Source organism: Furipterus horrens, unplaced genomic scaffold (genome assembly GCF_987537825.1).
Source record: "Furipterus horrens unplaced genomic scaffold, mFurHor1.1.pri manual_scaffold_12, whole genome shotgun sequence".
Lineage (NCBI taxonomy): Eukaryota > Metazoa > Chordata > Mammalia > Chiroptera > Furipteridae > Furipterus > Furipterus horrens.
The window spans coordinates 54867441-54885288 of NW_028327182.1; the positions used below are offsets into that span (position 1 = coordinate 54867441).

The window sequence follows — 17848 nt, forward strand, 5'->3', positions numbered from 1 at the left end:
CTACTCTAAATCCCTCATATAAGTGGAATCCCAAAGCGCTTGTCCCTGTGTAATTGGTCTGTTTCTGTCAGCAGAATATCCTCTAGATTCATCCATGTTGTAGTGTGTGTCACAATTTTCTTCATTTTTAAGGTTGAATAATATTCCATTGTATGGAGGTACCACATTTTGTTTGTCCATTCATGGGTTGTTTCTTCCTTTTGCATATTGCAAATAATGCTGTTAGGAACATGGGTGTGTAAGTATCTGTTCAAGTCTCTGCTTTCAGTGCTTCCTTGTATATTCCCAAAAGTAGAATCGGGTGGACTCTTCTGGAAAGCAAGCAAGGTGACTTATGTTTAAAGAGAAAACAGGCCCTGGCCAGGTAGCTCAGTTGGTTAGAGTATCATCCTGATACACCAGGGTTGCAGGTTCGACCTCTGGTCAGGACACTTATTGATGAATGCATCAATAAGTGGAACAACCAATCAATGTTTCTCCCTCTCTCCATCTCTCTTTCCCTCTCTTTCTCTCTAAAATCAGTAAAAACTAATAAAATAAAAAAGACCAGCCTGCTCTAAAGTGATGCTGCCTGCCCACTTAACCAATGGACTCCAAAGAATTGAGTCACTCTGGTATCACCAGCTGCTTTTGCCCTATCCATTTATATAAGCCATGCATTGTAGTCCCACAAACAGTGTAGCTTCTATTTCCTGAATACCAACAGCACCAGCCACAGCACCTGGGACAAAGGCCACTAATGGTTTCTGTCTTATTTATTTCCTTGAAGACTGCATCACTGATATTTTACTAATTAATTAGATACTCAGATGCCCAATTTTGAGTGACTAGTCCTCAGGTGGCTAACATATTCATTCAAGGCCTTTCAGTGAGGGTAATATTTGCATGGAAGGAAATATTCCTAGACTGTTTTCTCATCATGGAAATTTATTCTCTTCTCATACATAGTTCCTCTCACACAAAAAAGAATAAATAAAAAGTTTAATTTGACTTGATACCAAACTAACAAAAGATGGTAAGTTAGCAATGTACCGCTTCCTTATAATCAAGATATTTTAGAGACTCATACTAAAAAATTGTCTCATTTCTTTTTATGGACATTGCAGAGATTCCCAACTGACAAAGCGTACTTCATTGCTAAAGAAGTATCCACCACTGAGAGGACATATCTGAAGGATCTTGAAGTCATCACTTCGGTATGTGTAGCATTTCCCTTAGAGCATTAAATTACATAATTTATCTCAACAAGTACTCAACTTCAGGAGAGAAGCTGGATTTAATTAAAAGTTGGATTCTCTGACTTCAATTAACAGAACTTTGGTCCTGGGTTACAGAAATCAAGACTGTAATAGTATATTAAATTAAGAATGTGCTCTATAAAACTTTTTATAATTGTGATTTTTTTAAGTGTAGAGGCAGGATGTTTATAAAGTGGAGAAAATTAAAACTAAACATTTTACTATCTGTGTGCACCAATACAGAACATTTTGTGTTTTCCCCATTCTCAAATATAGCTACTTATTATTGCTTAAAGAAGAGCTCAGAAGGAATAGAAGCTTCATTTTATCTTTCATAATAAATTGAACCATGTCAGCAAAATCTGCCATAAGACTGCCTTTTATTATTTTAATCAGTTCTGTTCAGCCTTGGGAACAAATTTAAAGCATTGCAGATGTCTTTTTGACCCCTGATTTGGGGGAAAGAACTGGCCCTTTGTAAGTCAGAGAAATCACTGGGTTTATGTGCATCCTGGATGTCATGTATGGTGACTAGCCTTGGGCAGGTGCTCTGTATATATCCTGGTACCCAGCCCTGCCTCACCTCAGCAGGATAGCTGACATTGTGTGAGGGCAGCAGCTTTATCTCTGGTTCAGCCACCTTCATGCTCAGCATTTTAACAAAGGAGCAGAGCTAGATGTTCCTAAAGTACTGAACCAGGGCATGTTCAGTACTATAAACTCTAGCGATTACCCAGTGACTTGGCCAGAATGGAGGTTTTGATTTAAGGAGCTGGTCATTTCAGAGATTCATCCTGACTTCAGCAATTTTTTGGTAACCAATCTCAGGAAGCAGTAATAAAGAGATGGGTGCTTCTCACCCCATCTGATGAAAGAAGGGACAAGGAGGGAAGCCTGAAAGCCCATGATGCTCCCGAAATGCTCCAAACCCAGTAGTAAAGACCTTTGTTTTCCAGGCAGAGTTGGCTGCAGCATTGCTTTTGAAGAACTGCAAACACTCATCATTCATCTTTATGCTTCTAATTCCATGTGTTCTCTTTCTATTCCCAGTGGTTTCAGAGCACAGTGAGCAAAGAGGACTCCATGCCTGAAACATTGAAAAGTCTCATATTCCCAAATTTTGAAACTTTGCATAAATTTCATACAAATTTTCTCAAGGAAATTGAGCAACGACTAGCCCTGTGGTCAGTACAGTTATATTTAATAATTATATTTCACCCCCACCTCTCTCCTCTTTCTATTTCCAATGTTATTTTTATGTTGTTCCTTATAAGCAGCAGTCATGAGAAAAAATAAGAGCAAGAACCTGGCTTAAGACAACCCAACCTGAAAATGATGTTCAGTTAGATTCCACATGTATTTAGATCACATCCTAAATATTTTTACCTTCAAGATGCATGTTTTCATATAATAATTAAATGAATATCACAAAATAAAGGTAGTAGTTACTTCTGGAAGGACAATGCAGGTTAAGTAAGTCCCTCTGCATAAGAGGGACTTTAAGGGGTGTTGGTAATATTTCACTGATGCTTGCTTTATAATCATTTGTTAAGTATCTGTATGTCTCATGATGGAGTTTTCTATATTACATTTCATGGTATTTAAAAGTGCTTTGAAAAATACAGAGCCCTGCGTGCCACACACACTTCCCTCTTTTACCTTAAATCCCACTCCTAGGAGTTTATCTTAAGGATGCATTCTAATATATGAAATGACATATGACAAAGATATTTATGGCAGGATTAAAACATTAGAAACTACCTAAATGTCCATGAATAGCAGATTGGTTAAAAATAATGTTACATCAGTTTTATTAAACCAAGTGAACATTAATATAGGAAAAGAGTGTGGTGCAAAAACTCAGGAAAGACTGTATGCTGTAGAATGCAAAATCTCTGTAATATCCTTAGCTAAAATAGAACCTTTCTGAGAAAAATTATTACAGGTTTGTTAAGACTGTTATATGTAGATACACGGGGAGTTGACTACTAAACACACATTTTTTAAATGCCAGGAGAAAAGTAGCAAAATGGTTCTACCATATTTTTGTCAGAAATGGCACCCATTGTATGCTGTATCCTCACTGCAGGTAAGAATTTGGTTAAAAGTGCCCTGGCTGCTGTGGCTTAGTGGATGGAGCTTCGGCCTGCGAGCCAAGTGTCGCTGGTTCGATTCCCAGTCAGGGCACATGACTAGGTTGCACATCAGGTCCCCAGTTGGGGGCATGTGAGGGGCAACCTCACAGTGATGTTTCTCTCTCTCTCTTTCTCCTTTCCCCTCTCTCTAAAAATAAATAAATTAACAAATAAATAAATAATTTAAAAAAATTTGTTTAAAAAAAAAAAAAAGAATTTGGTTAAAAGTAGTCTCCAGGGCATTAGTGACTATAGCACCTGAAGAAGCTGGGAAGAAGTTGTCTTGCTCCAGGTGATCCTAAGATCATGGGATTCAAGCATCAACTTAACAGGTTAGCAGAGCTGTTCTCCTGTGCTATGAAGCAAATGTGCTCAGGCATCCAGCTTCGTTTGTTCTTTATACCTGGAGATAATTCTGTGGATTTCTCTATCCTGAGATAGAAAAGTGGGAGACTTGCCTAAGGTCCCCAGGGAGGAGAGTATAGCCAGGATCAAGAAATAATAGGTACAGCAGCAGCCTCACTGAACATGGAGAGAGAGTAAAAATGTCACTTTAAAGTCTCACTCCAGGTTAGTGCTGTTGAATATAAGAGAAATACCACTTTTCAAAATTTAAAAAAGAAAAATTCTGCAAAATCTAACTTTATTTTACTTTCCCAAGTTTGTTTACCTGGAAACTTCTGATTGTGTTCTGCCACGTTGCCTCATCATTCCTACAAAATTCAATGATGCTTCCATAATGGACTCAAAGGCTGTATGACTCTGGAGAAATCAATTAACAGTGTTTTCTGGCCAGTGAGATGTATGTTAATATAGTTTTAATCTTCCCATAGACTCAAAACATCCTTTTTTTCTTTTTTCTTCTTTTTTTAGAAATTATTTATTGCAAACGTTTACAGTTTTCACTTTACATGCAAAACAGCTGATAAAAAAAAAAAACATTGAAAAATATATTATACTGACCCTTTGCCCCATATACAGACATCATTTGCTTTTAGGTAATGAGGTAAAAAAGAAAAAGTAGAACAAACTTAAAACTATTATTTCTCTCCAAAAGAAACAAAATTGAGGTATTCCATGAATAGATGTCTGATCTCCATCCAAAAATGGTTTTACTGTTATTAACAGCCTTCCTGCATGCTATTCTAATCCTTTTCTTCTAAACCAGATCTTTGAGCATATATTCATAAAACTGACAGTGTTCCTTAATCATTAAGGTAGCAAAATAATATTGAATGTCAACTCTAATAGAAAAAAATAAAATAAAAATTAGCAAATAAAAAATTATTAAGGTTGCCAAAGAAACGCACCAGACCACACAGAGGATATTTTGCCGGTAGTAACTTTAGGAGATGCTCAGGAGAATCTGGCGCAGCAGCTAAGCCAGCTCGCCTTCTAGCCACAGCCCCACTGTTCACATGGGAAAGCTGGGTTCCCTGCTTATGCTCTGAAGGACCAACAGTTGCCCTTGCTTCTCCAAATTAGTATAAATTTCTCACCAACTCTGCCTGAAGCTGGATGCCAGACTCCTCCCCAATGAGTCAACCTTAGAGGAGGCGATATAGCTCAGCACCAGAGCAGCAGGGAAAGACACTCCTGAACATTCTGCAGGAAACCCACAAACTATGATCACTCCCAGCCTGCACCCCAGGCTCTGTTCACCACCAGGTGGGCTCCCTTCCCAGTCGCAGCAGCAGATTCCACACCTTATCATGGTGTTTCCTTCCCCAGCCCCCATCAGAACAGGGAAATGGATACAATGTAAGCCCAGAGTCTGGTATGCAAACCATAGGGGCTCAGGCTCCATCAGATCAAAGGGCTCTCAGAGTTACCGACAGCTTCATAGTCACAGCCAATGCTACCCCCTTTACATTTGAAAGAAAGATTTCATTAATGCTATAAGAATTAATGACCACTTTTGTTTAGACCTTGAACAAGCATATTTTTAACTTTTCCAACCCAGCAGGATAAGTTGTCATGTTTAAATTGTTACCATCCCAACATTTCACATCTGTGTGGCAGATTGCTACAGGAATTAGGTGAATAACATCATTACTGAAGAGAAAAGGCAGCATGTGAGCTGCAGAAACATGGGTAAGAATGATCTGTGGGTTGAAACACATGGTCACTGACCATAGACTGGAGGACACAGAAAACGGTATATACCTGTGTACACTGTAGGCTCCGAGTATCTTGAGCTGGTGTCACTGCAGCAGGTTTAGTCCACATGACAGTTGATTTAATTAATGTTGGGAAGGTCACACATAGGATGTATCATCAATTGACAGTACCTAGCAACCCAGCATGGTGGCTTTAGCTAGCTCTTGCCACCAGAGAGAACTTTGAAGAGCTGTATTTCATTCTAGGAATAAATGCCATATCCTTGGATTTATCCGTGACCATAAATCTTTATAATCTGGACCTTATGTATGAAAGAATATCCAATTGCTTAAAAAACACCTCTGTCATTTCTTTTTCAAAGAATTTTCAGTATATTATCTTTCAGAGATCTATAATTTTGTTCATGTTTTACACTAAGTCATCATCGTCATCATCGGCAGCCATCCGTCTCGAGAGACGATGGTGTAGCTTCTTAAGAGTCTATCTGCACCGCCGAGAATGGCTGTGCAGTCCGACTCGGGAGTGACATGGTATCTGTCTCCTCCCGTGTTGAATCGACATCTTGTGATGACGCTGAAGCTACAGAGCCTGGGCAGGGTAATATGGAGGGTCTGCTGTTGCCCATGCAGCAGACCCCCCCTCTCTTCGCAGCTGAAGGGTCCAAGGGAAAGACGGAGTCGATACAGCTTGGGTTCAGGTGCGCCGCAGGAGTTGCCGGTGTTGACTACAACGTCAAACCGCCTTAGGGACTCCGGCTCCGGATTTTCTGTCGGGGTTTACTCCCTTAGCCTTTCCCCTGAAGAGGTATGCCGCAAGGCAGCGGAGGTTTTTTGGAATCAGAGTTTTCCTTCTCTGACACTAAGTACCAGTAAGCATATAAAAGACTCAAAGCCAGAGAAAGCAGATAGTCTATGAGCAGCTCAATTGACATGACCTTTAGTAGCCTTACAACAGTGGACCCAAACCAAATTAATAATGTTTATCAGGAATAAATGTTAAAGTTTGCCCTTAAGTTCAACTAACCAGTTCTATGAATGCATAATGAGGAAGACCTGGCTTGCCAGGGATTCAAGGCAAAAAGGCTGCATGTGAATTAGTTTAGTTTGAGCCCATAGAATAACATGGAGCTATCAACATTGGCTTCTCATTAAAATCACCTGGAGGCTTAAAGAATCTTGCTCTCCAGGCAGAACCCCAGTCCAGTTATATCAAGTCTCTGAAAGGTGAGGCCTAAGCATCAGTGGTTACTAAAGCTTCCCTGGTGATTACAGTGTGTAGCCAGGGTCAAGAACCTTTGCCCTAGACTACTGCATTAGAAAGAGATCAGAGCATGGAAAACAATTGCTCCTTGAAACATGAAGGTTCAGACCTCCTTCAGAATACTCTACCCAATTCTGAATTTCACATTTGAAATGATATAATAAGAAAATTAAATTTAAAAAAAATTAGTGATTGTTGGGAATATGGGCATTTGGTCCAGAAGAGAGAAGTTTTTAGAAAATGTGACTCTTTAGGTTGATCATATGAAAAAGGGAGTACACATCTTTCTAGTTGTACCAGAAACAAAGGATTGACTTTCCAAAGAGGCATATTGTGTCTGAATATAGAAAAGGATTTCCTAACACAAAGTGCATCTTAGCAGTGAGAAGCTGCCTTATGAGGTAATAAGCTTCTCCGCCTTGGGGTTTCTTGAGCAGAGGATGGCTATTTCCAGAAGGTATTTATTGGGTAAAACCCCAAAACTGGCAGTGCATCAGGGTCACCTGGGGTTGGGGGAAAGGGGAGTTTTGGAAAAATACAGATTTCCAGGCCCCATCCAGCCCTTCTGAATCAGAAATTTGTTTTTTAAAGTGCTTCTTGAGATAACTGTAATGAGTACCTTCACTATAACAACTGATGTGGAGTGCTCCAGACAAACTTGAGATTCGATGATTCTTTGATTTGCATTTTGGTCACGACTCTTGTTGCTTCTACAAGCAATAAATGAAAGCAAGAGTGGGTGGGTGAGTTAATATGAGGGCATCAGGCTTTGCCCACTGGGACTTGTATTCTCAGAGGAGGGGGCAGGCGTGTAGGGGAAGGAGGACCAGGCCCTCTCATGGATGTGTGTGCCATGTCCGATGTGGGCACAGAGTGTTGCCAGTTCTGCCTTGGAGGACATGTGGGCCATTAATGCCTGTGCAGAAGAGGCAACTTCTGAGAGAATATATTTAATGAGAAGAATGGACACAGAGAAGTTAATCAAGAAAGGAGTTCACACTGAGTTACTGACTGACAAATTCTGTATAAGCATGTGTGTGTATAGGTATGCATATATATACTTGTACTATGACATGAGAAACATGGGTTGGCTCACATAGGTTGGGATGGCTGCAATCCGCATTCATCGCACCACCACCTGAGGTCTGTGTCTCACTGTCCATGGTGCTTGCAGAGTTTCATTTCTTCATCTGTAAAACGTGAGTGCAGCTTCCACTTCATATAGCTCTTACATGAACTAAATGAGACAGTGCTTATAAAGGGCTCAGTCTTCTACCCCACACATAGAAAGGGGGAAAGCTGATCGTTTTTTTGAAATAACCTTTTTATTTTGAATAATTTGAGAGTTAGAGGAAAGTTGCCAAGGCAGTAGTTTCTGCCCCCTTCCCTACACTTCCACTAATGTCAGCCTCTAACATCATCACGCACATTCATCAAAACTAAGAAACCATGGTTGGTACATTACTATAAACTAAACTCCAGACTTTATTCATTGATATTTTAAATATTAGTGGAAAGAAATCTGAAGTTTACTATGCACCCGAGGTTCTCAAAATTTGATACTTAAATGACGGCCACCATGCTTTTCTTTTGCAGTCTTACATTGGGTTGTTATATAACTCCATCATCAGTGACAAATTCTAGGGGAGAAAAATTACCAGGAAGTTTTCCTAAATGATTAGGCTAAACCTCAGCTCAGTGAACACACCTGCCCCTGTTCAAATGTTGCATTCTCCTAAGTAAACACACTTGAAAAAAGGATATACCATTTCATCCTGACCAAAGCCCAAGTTTCTGTTTCTTCAAAAGCGGAAAGATAGGTTTGATGACTTCTGAAAACATGAAGAATGCTTATCCTTTTGAAAGAAAAGCAAGGACGTTTTACTCAGATGTTCAAATGCATTCAGAGAAAGCCACTTCTACCTTTGGCATTTAGGCAGGAGTCCCAAACACCAGCCCTGAAATGACTGGCAGGCACTGAGCACAAACTAGCCAAGTCATTCCCTAGAACTGGCTGAAGACCTGCTCTGGTACAGGGTGCCTTGGTGGATTCTGCAATGTACAAAACTCTGCTTGCAGCTGGCAGGGAGCTGGGATCTAGGAAGGAGTCATGCAAAGAGGCATTCTGATAGGCTGTGGGCATAGACTGTTTCCATGACAGATCAGCTGCATTTTTTCAAAGAAACTTGAAGTGGTTCACTTGGAAGGAATACAGAAATTAGTCAGGAGGGCTGGGAAGACTGGAAGTCGAGATGTCAGTGAGCCGGCAAGTCAGAACTCATGGGACAGAGAAGGGAAGGGGAGGTCTTTGAGCTTAGAGCCCAGTCGACTAGGAGGATGGTTATGAAAGGAAGAAACAAGTAAAACAGAAGGAAGATGAACTTGCTTTGCAGCACATTGATTTTTAAGGGCTCAGTAATGTAGTCTTGTAGGCAGTTAAAAATGCTCGCCTCAGGCTTGGGAGAGAAATCAGTTGCAGCGGTGTGGATTTTGGAAGTTATTGCCAAGAAGAATCAAATCTTTGAGCAAGAAAATGATGAAACTAAAGAGAGCCAGGTATATTGAATACACCTTTTTGGCAACTTCCCATAAGGGTAATTTGTGGCAGAGCCAGAGCCAGCACAGGCAATGGAAGAAACTGGCAGGGGTTTGAAAAAAAGGAAGAACACAGGAGTAGAGGACGAAGAGGAGGGTGGGTCTTGGAGGGTGATGACTGGGAGGCCAGAGAGGGTTTCATAAAGGTGCACCCTGGTGTGCGGAGTAGGCTGGAGACAGAAGGGAGTTCTGCAGGAAGGAGAGGTGAGAGGGGCATCCTTAGGGATCAGAGGTCCCTCTGGAGCAAAAGGAAGCTTTTCTTTCAGGACTGTGACACTCTTGCAGGTTGGAATCAGGAATTTTAGAGGGTGTTTTTGTCCCACTATGACACTCCAGTGGCTGAAGTGGAGTGGAGATGACTGAGTGGTCAGAAAATTGTTTCATCCCCACCCCACCCCCCAAAATGGAACATTTTTATATTAGCACCAGTGAGCAATCATAGGACAAAAATAAATACTTTTCTCAAAAAAATTAAACTTAGAATTACCATTTGATCCAGTAATCCCACTCCTAGATATATTATATCTAAAGAATGAAACAAGTTACTCAGATACTTGTACATCAATGTTCCTAGTGCATTATTCACAATAACCAAAAGGTGGAGACCACCCAGATGTCCACTGCCTCATGAATAGATTTTTTTAAAATGTGGGATAGCACTCACTGGAATGTTATTCAGCCTTAGAAAGGAAGGACATTCTGACATACGCTACAACATTCAGCAAAGTGGAATAAGCCAGTCACCAAAGGACAAATATTGTATGACTCCGCATTAAATTCATAGAGATAAAAAATAGAATGGTAGTTGCCAGGGGCCGGGGAGGGAAAGGGGGAGTTACTTTTCAAGATATGTGGAGTTTTGGTTTGGGAAGATGGAAAAATTCTGAAGATGGTTGATGGTGGTGGATGCATAACAATGTGAACATACTTAAGGTCACAGCTATACACTTAAAAATGATTAAGATGATAAATTATATATATTTATAATATATAACCAGAGACTTCAAAACAGTGCCTTGCATCAGAGCACCTGGACAGTACAGTGACTGTGTGTAGGACACCGGCCAAGAGTTTCCTTGAAAGAACTCATTTGAAGCTCAGGATGTTGGCACATGGACCTCAGAAGGTAGTGCGCTTGTTCATTGAAATGCTTCCATTCTGCCCTAGTCAGTGTTGACTGGTTAAATTGAACTGGGGACCTCCATTAAAAGCTAAAACCATTCTTACACTGAGGGGAGAGCTCAGCTTGATTCAGACTCTTTTGGGGGTGGGGTGGGGTTTACCAGGTGCCTTTTTCATCTGAGTGCAGGCCTTACAATACTCACATTTTACTTTTTATCTTGTTCCTCAGTGGAGGCTCTTTTTATCTTCCACTGCTGTTTTATTTCCCAATAGTCTGGGAGGTCATAGGGCTTTAACACTCAGCAGATGGGAAGTGAAATAGACTTTTTATCTTTCAAAAGTGACCTAGTAAGTAGGTGTTTGGGGCAATCATCCCAGTTGGTGCGATGTTGCACTTTTTTACTGAGAGGAAATCTTTGATGTTAAAACTCATTGCCTTCTCTGACCTATGTTTAAGTTAGGATCATTATGGGAAATGCTGGAAAGGAGCTCTGTGTTTGGAACAGCCTGTTTTCAGGAGCTTGTGCTCGCACCCTTCGGTTCCTGTAAGCAGGGCAGGCTGGGATACTGTTGTTCTTACAGGCCCCCAGGATCTCCTGTAGTCACCACCACCCAGTCTTCTCCACTCTCCAGAAATGTAGCTCCACCTTAAATCAGAAGCAGTTTCTCATAACATCCTCTTGTCCACTTGTGATTGAGGCAGGTATTTGAACCAGGCCTGAGAACACACTGTGTTTCACATGTGTGCACACATGTACCCCACCCTTCCCCTCAATCCTGAAAGTCAACACCACCATGCAGGCTTCACCTCTGCATCACTAGGAAGGACAGGCCAGACCCAGCACCATACTTTTGGAAGGTTGCCTATGGTGACCGCTGTACAATGTTGGCCTTGCCCATGTAAATAGTTTATATGATACAAAAGCTTTGGTCCCCCTGAAGTTGTTCTTTGTAAACTACTTCCCATATCCATATAAGGAAAGGATCTGGTTCCTGTATTATTTTGTTATTGCCCAAGATCAAAATATTTGTAAAGGTGGATTGACTGTGGAGAATCCCTTGTCATTATTTACCGGAGTGATAATTACTACTACACTGTGGAGGTCTCCTATGTTACTACAGTACATTTACAAGGGCCAATGAAAACTTTTTCATTTCTTTTAGCATAAAATCAACTGCAGTGCCTTTTCTTGTGGAACATTCTTGAGTGATCTCTCCCACTGCCTTACAGGATGTAAACGGTCCCAGTGTTCCAGCAGCCATGATTTCAGTCATGAGTAGGGAATCAGGGTTACAACTCTGTGTGACTGGAATCCCAAATCACTCCTTAATCTAGCAAAGCCAATTAATGGCATTGATTTTTCTACCTAAAAAACTTAGTTAGCCCAGTTCAGAAGCCATGATTCCTCTCTCCCCTCTCCCACCTCCAATCTCCATCTCTCCTCTGAATTCCCATGACAATCTCAGTTCCTTATGTTCATGTCTCACTCCACAGTCTAGACTGCAGAATCCTCCAGAAACAACCATTCCTGAGCCACTTCATCTAGACTGGAACTCAGAGTGATGTTTGCTTGTTTGATGAATGATTTGTCGTTTATAAAGTGCATCACAAATCTTATTAGAGTTCATTTTTATGTGGTTTTCAATCCTTTTATGCCTCGTCTTTCTCAAAGATTTTGAGACAGTTTACAAATGCAAAACAATGTAAGTAAATGATAAACAAGGACACCTTACACTGTACTGTCCAATGTAGTAGCCACTAGCCACTTGTAGCAATTTAAATTAACATAATGTAAATCAAAATAAAAATTTATTTTCTCAGCAACACTAGCAACATTTCAAGGGCTTATTAGCCACATGCGGTGAGTGGCTAACTGTATTGGATAGCAGATATTTTAAAAATATATATTTCTGTCATCACAGCAAGTTCTTTTGGACAGCATTGATCTAAAGAATAAAGAGGGAATAGTATTCAATACCATAATGAACACAGGGCCTGTCACACAGTAGTCGCTCGAAATACTTACAAAACAATTGCATGAAAATGTCTTGGTTTCCTCAGAGGTAAATCCTAAAGAGTTATAAGTTTACGATGGTAGTGTTTCAAAAGGTTTGAAGCAGAGGAGGCCTGGCAAGTAAGGCTGGACAGTGCTTTTATACATCTAAAATCATATTCACATGCAAAATTCATGGCATAACTTAATAATAAACTACCATGCATGACTTTAGACCTAACATTTAGAGGGAGAGAACTCTAAGAAGCAGCCTCATTGCTTGCTGTTCACTTGTAATGTGAGAAAAACTTCCTGGCTCCTTGGAAACCTCAGCCCTGTGCAACCTGCCAGCTTGTGCCACTTCTGCCTTTCCTGCCAAACCATACACAGACCATGTGGATGGGATGAGGTTGTGACACTCTTCCTTCTGTTACACACTTGGAGTTTTGGTGGCAGGAGCCATCTCAGCACTTAAGAACCTTGAGCGGTGGCCTGTGTATTTACACTGTCAATTTTAGACTTTAGTAGTAAAGAAAAAGCGGGCCTTGAAGTCAGAAAGCCCTTACTTCAAATCCCAGTTTCATCCTTCCTTACTACTGGGTGTCCTTGGGCAAGTCACTGAGCCTTTCTAACCTCCATTTCTTTATTTGCAGAGTGGAGATAGTGATATCTTGCCTATGAAGGATGAAGGAGAGGAGTTTGTGAAGCATTTGGCACAATTTCTAGAACACAGTGGTAGTCAACACACAGCCACAACCTTCCCCAGTAAAATATTTGCAGCCCACCCCACTTTGATACAGTCCTGAGAGCTATAATCTTCCTTCTATTAATGCCATCAACCAACAAAAGAGCCTAGGTTCTTTTGCTTTTCTTTTTGTTCATTTGCAGCAGGATCCATCCAAATGCGTATGTCAGCAAACATAGCCAGGGTAGCCAGGGTCTTCTCTTGTTTATTCAACAAGTATTTATTGCATCCCTCCTCTTTCTCACTGCTCAGTGAACAAAACGGGCTATAGTTCCCATTCTTCTAGGGCTGGTGTTCTGCTTACATCCTGTGCTCTGTTCTGCATCAAGAACACAACCAGAACCAGCCTGATAAGATTAGATAGTGGGGCCTGGGGAGAGACCCTGTTTTATTTTTACTTATGCTGAGACAGATCAGTGAGTATCTGGCACTTTTCTCAGAACAGAAACCGTTGTTGTTATTCTAGAGGTGTTAAAAGAAAATCATAGCTTTAAGACTGGAAATATGCATATAGTAAAGCACCTTACTTTTTCTTTTTTCAGTATCTTTTAAAGCGTTTTCCTTTAAAATGTCTCATTTGACAATCAAAACAGTCTTGCGGAATTGTCCTCATGTTCCCTCCAATGGCAAATGAGGCTCTGAAAGCGAGAGTGCCTTGCCAGAAGTTATTCAGAACAAAGCTATGTAAGAGTACACCCATTTTCTTACTTTCCCTGGAGGCCATAAATGAGTCTGGGGGCTCAAGAAGTAATTATTAACATTACTTGTTCTCTGGTTTTATCTAAAGCAGTGCTTTCCAATGAACTTACTATAATAATGGAAATACTCTATGTTTGCATTATGCAATATATTAGGCATATTGGAGCTATTGAGCACTTGAAATATGGCTAGTGTGGCTGAGGAACTGGATTTTTTTTAAATTGTTTTTCTATTACAGTTGTCCCATTTTCTTCCCATTGCTCCCACACGCACCCAGCCCACGCCTTCTCCCAGTCATTCTCCACCCCATTGTCCATGTCCATGGGAAGAACTGGATCTTTAAGTTTCATTTCATTCTAAGTGAAGCTAAAATTTAAATAACTAGACTTCCAGCCAAGATGGAGGCCTAGACAGACACACTGCATCTCCCTCCACAACTAAGCAGAAATATAACTACCTCAAAACTAGAGACAACCAGAAGTTCCAGAAAATCGAACTTCATGGAAGTCCAACAAAACAAAGATACAAAGAAGAAATACTCATCCAGACAGGTAGGAGGGGTGGAGCCAGGGCAGAGAGGACACAGTGTGGTGGCGGCAGCAGTAGGCCAGCGGCAGGCCGGCAGAAAGTGCAGTCAAACATTTTAAAAAGTCGAGAAGGACACCTGGGGAGCACTCCCAGCACCAGACCAAACCATGTAGGTCACAGTCCCAGCGCTGGGGAAAATAAAGCCTCATTTCTTCCGACTGCAAACCAGTGTGGGTTAGGCCAGAGGAAGAAACTGCTGGTCTCTCAGCAGAGTCCGCTTGTTTAAAGGGCCCCCATGGTCCTAGAACGTCCGCAAACCCACCCACTCTGGGAACAACGGCCAGGGCAATACCTAGAGTGGCACCAGGCTCGAACAGAAGTGGGAAAAGGGGAGAGTGCTGAGCAAGCAGCATTGTTCCCTCTCAGACCCTTCCCCCACACACAGTGCCACAACATGTTGAAACGGGTCACCCTGTACTGATAAATACCTAAGGCGCCACATCTTACAACATAACAGGTGTGATAACTCTACCTAAGACACAGAGGCAAACAAACACAGGAGCCTATCAAGATGAGGAGACAGAGAAGTATGGCCCAAAAGAGGGAGCAGATCAAGGTTCCAGTGGGAGAACTAAGCGATGAGATAGCCAACCTAACAAATGAGGAAATAGACAACCTAACATGAAGAGTTCAAAACACTGGTGATAAAGATGCTCACAGACTTGACAGATGTGCTTAAGTATGACAAACACATGAGGGAAGAAGTGAAGACTATGCCAAGTGAAACAAAGGAAAATCCACACAAAACCAATGGTGAAAAGAAGGAAACCGGGGTTCAAATCAATGATTTGGAACATAAGGGAGAAAAAAACAGTCAACCAGTACAAAATGAGAAAACAAGAATTGAAAAAAATGAGGAGAGGCTTAGAAACCTCTGGGACAACTTTAAACATGCCAACATCCGAACAATAGGGATGCTAGAAGGAGAAGAGGAAGAGCAAGAAATCGAAAGTTTATGTGAAAAAATAATGAAGAAAAACTTACCAAATTTGGTGGAAGAAATAGACATACAAGTCCAGAAAGCACAGGGAGTCCCAAAGAAGCTAGACCCAAAAAGGACCACACCAAGTCACATAATTAAAATGCCAAAGTTTCAAGATAAAGAGAGAATCTTAAAATCAGCAAGAGAAAAGCAGAGAGTTACCTATAAATGGGTGCCTATCAGACTATCAGCTGATTTCTCAAAAGAAACTTTGCAGCAAGAAGGGACTGGCAAGAAGTATTCAATGTAATGAAGAACAAGGACCTACAACCAAGACTACTCCATCCAGCAAAGCTATTGTTTTGAATGGAAGGGCAGATAAAGTGCTTCCCAGAGAAGGTAAAAATAAAGGAGTTCATCATCACCAAGCCATTATTATATGAAATGTTAAAAGGACTTATTTAAGAAAAAGAAGATCAACACTATGAACATTAAAATGACAACGAACTCACAACTATCAACAACTGAATCTTAAAAAATTAAAACAAAAACAAAGTAAGCAAACAACCAGAACAGGAACAGAATCATAGGTATGGGGATCATTTGCAGGGTTATCAGCTGGGAGGGGGAAAGGGGAGAAATGGTGAAATGGTGCAGGGACTAAATAGTGTAATTGGTTGGTACAAAATAGAAGTTAAGGATAATATAGGAAAGGGTGAAGCCAAAGAACTTATATGCACGACCCATGGACATGAACTAAGAGGGGTTTGGGATTGCTGGAGGGAAGGGGGATACTGGGCAAAGGGGAGCGAAAGGAAAAGAAATTGGGACTACTGTAATAACATAATAAAATATACTTAAAAGTAAAACATTTAAATAATCATATGTGGATACTGTACTGGATAGCATAATTTTCGAGGCTTGAAGGAGGGGCACCATGGAGTGGGAAAGACGATGGATGCAGTCTTCCTCTCCCATTATGAATGAAGGCCCAGTACACTATGTCCTTCACCACCTACCTTCCTAGAACCTGGAGTCCTTGAGGTAGTTATAAAAATAAAAAAAAACCACAACAGAACTTAAGGGCACTTCTGTGAGCCCCCCATTCCCTGCGTCAGCCAGATCAGGGCTATGACTTCTGTGTAAAAACTTTTGTTGGAAGATATTCATTGGTTGTAAAAACAAAACTATACACAAGGGGTTTAAAAATCGCCGCTCTCAAAGTAAATAGCAGTGAATCTCATTGGAGACAAGGCAGTGTGGTCTACCAGGAAGATGGCTTGGAAGAATACACAATGAAAGAAAGATAAAAGGAAGTTAGGGCAAGATATGTATTATGGGTATACCGTAAGGGAGAATCACTTGTATATTTACCATATACATATGAATTTACTGAAGATTTAAAACTTAATATTTTTGGTTTCAAAGGCAAAAAAGATGCTTCAGGGACACTGATATTCCCACTATATTCTGCCCCACCCTGCTTTCCACTGTCCACCTAGGGTTCCAAGGAAGATGGTTGTTGGTGACTGTTTCCTTGTCATACATGAGTAAAATTGCATGTTGCCAGTCATATGTGGTAGCTGATTTTTCTTGGATTATCTGCTTTATTCCAGTCAGGAATAAAGGTCCCTGTGCTTTGAGAGCAAGCTTCATTTCTTAGAAAATATAAATGGTATTAATAGTTGCCTGAATCATAGGTGGAAAACACTTGAGAGAGAGCACTCTCCAGGTCACTAAAGAGTTTGAAACTGCTGTTTTGCTGCATTTTAATATGTGGCTCATTAACAGGAACCCAGGTGACCACATCAGTTCTCATCTGGGTCTTGTCAAGCCTGCTCAGGAGTGGATTATAACTTTTGCTCCTCTAATTAAACTGGATCTAGTGTTAAACCTCAGAATAAGAAAAAGCATCACTTTAATCAATCCAGTAGTGTAACTGATGGGCACGAGATAGCTGAGAACAGGAACCGGGTATATGCTGATAGTGCCAGTGGGCAGGATGAATCTTATCTGTAGCTGCCCAAGGGAAACCTGAGTGAAAGAAAACAGCTCTTGCACAAACATCTTTCCCGTGAGTAGGGATGTGAATTAATATTCAAATTAATGGGATTTTCCACTCTAGGCATTTCAATGGATATAGAAATCCATCAAAGAATGTTGAAATCCACATATATTGCATGCAACTAATATATATATAAATTAATACACATTCATACACCACATAATGACATTTCAGTTAGTAATGGACCACATACATGATGGTGGTCCCATAAGATTATAATGCAGCTAAAAATTCCTATTGCCCTAGTGACATAGCCGTCTTAATGCCATATCACAATGTATAACTCAAGCCTTTGAGGTGTGATGCTGGTGCCAACAAACCTGTGCTGTTAGTCTATAAAAGTATAGCACATACAATTACGTAC

At 40.7% G+C, this 17848-nt stretch overlaps 1 protein-coding gene across 4 annotated transcripts in view; it reads left to right on the plus strand.

Moving 5' to 3' along the window:
- Positions 1-17848, plus strand: part of FARP1 (FERM, ARH/RhoGEF and pleckstrin domain protein 1) — a 370189-nt gene that overhangs the window by 321925 nt on the left and 30416 nt on the right. For all 4 annotated transcript variants that reach the window (XM_090258835.1, XM_090258837.1, XM_090258833.1 and 1 more), the window contains 2 exons: positions 1107-1196; positions 2289-2422. In XM_090258835.1, the coding sequence (XP_090114961.1) occupies positions 1107-1196; positions 2289-2422 (224 nt within the window). The remainder of the gene's footprint in view (positions 1-1106; positions 1197-2288; positions 2423-17848) is intronic.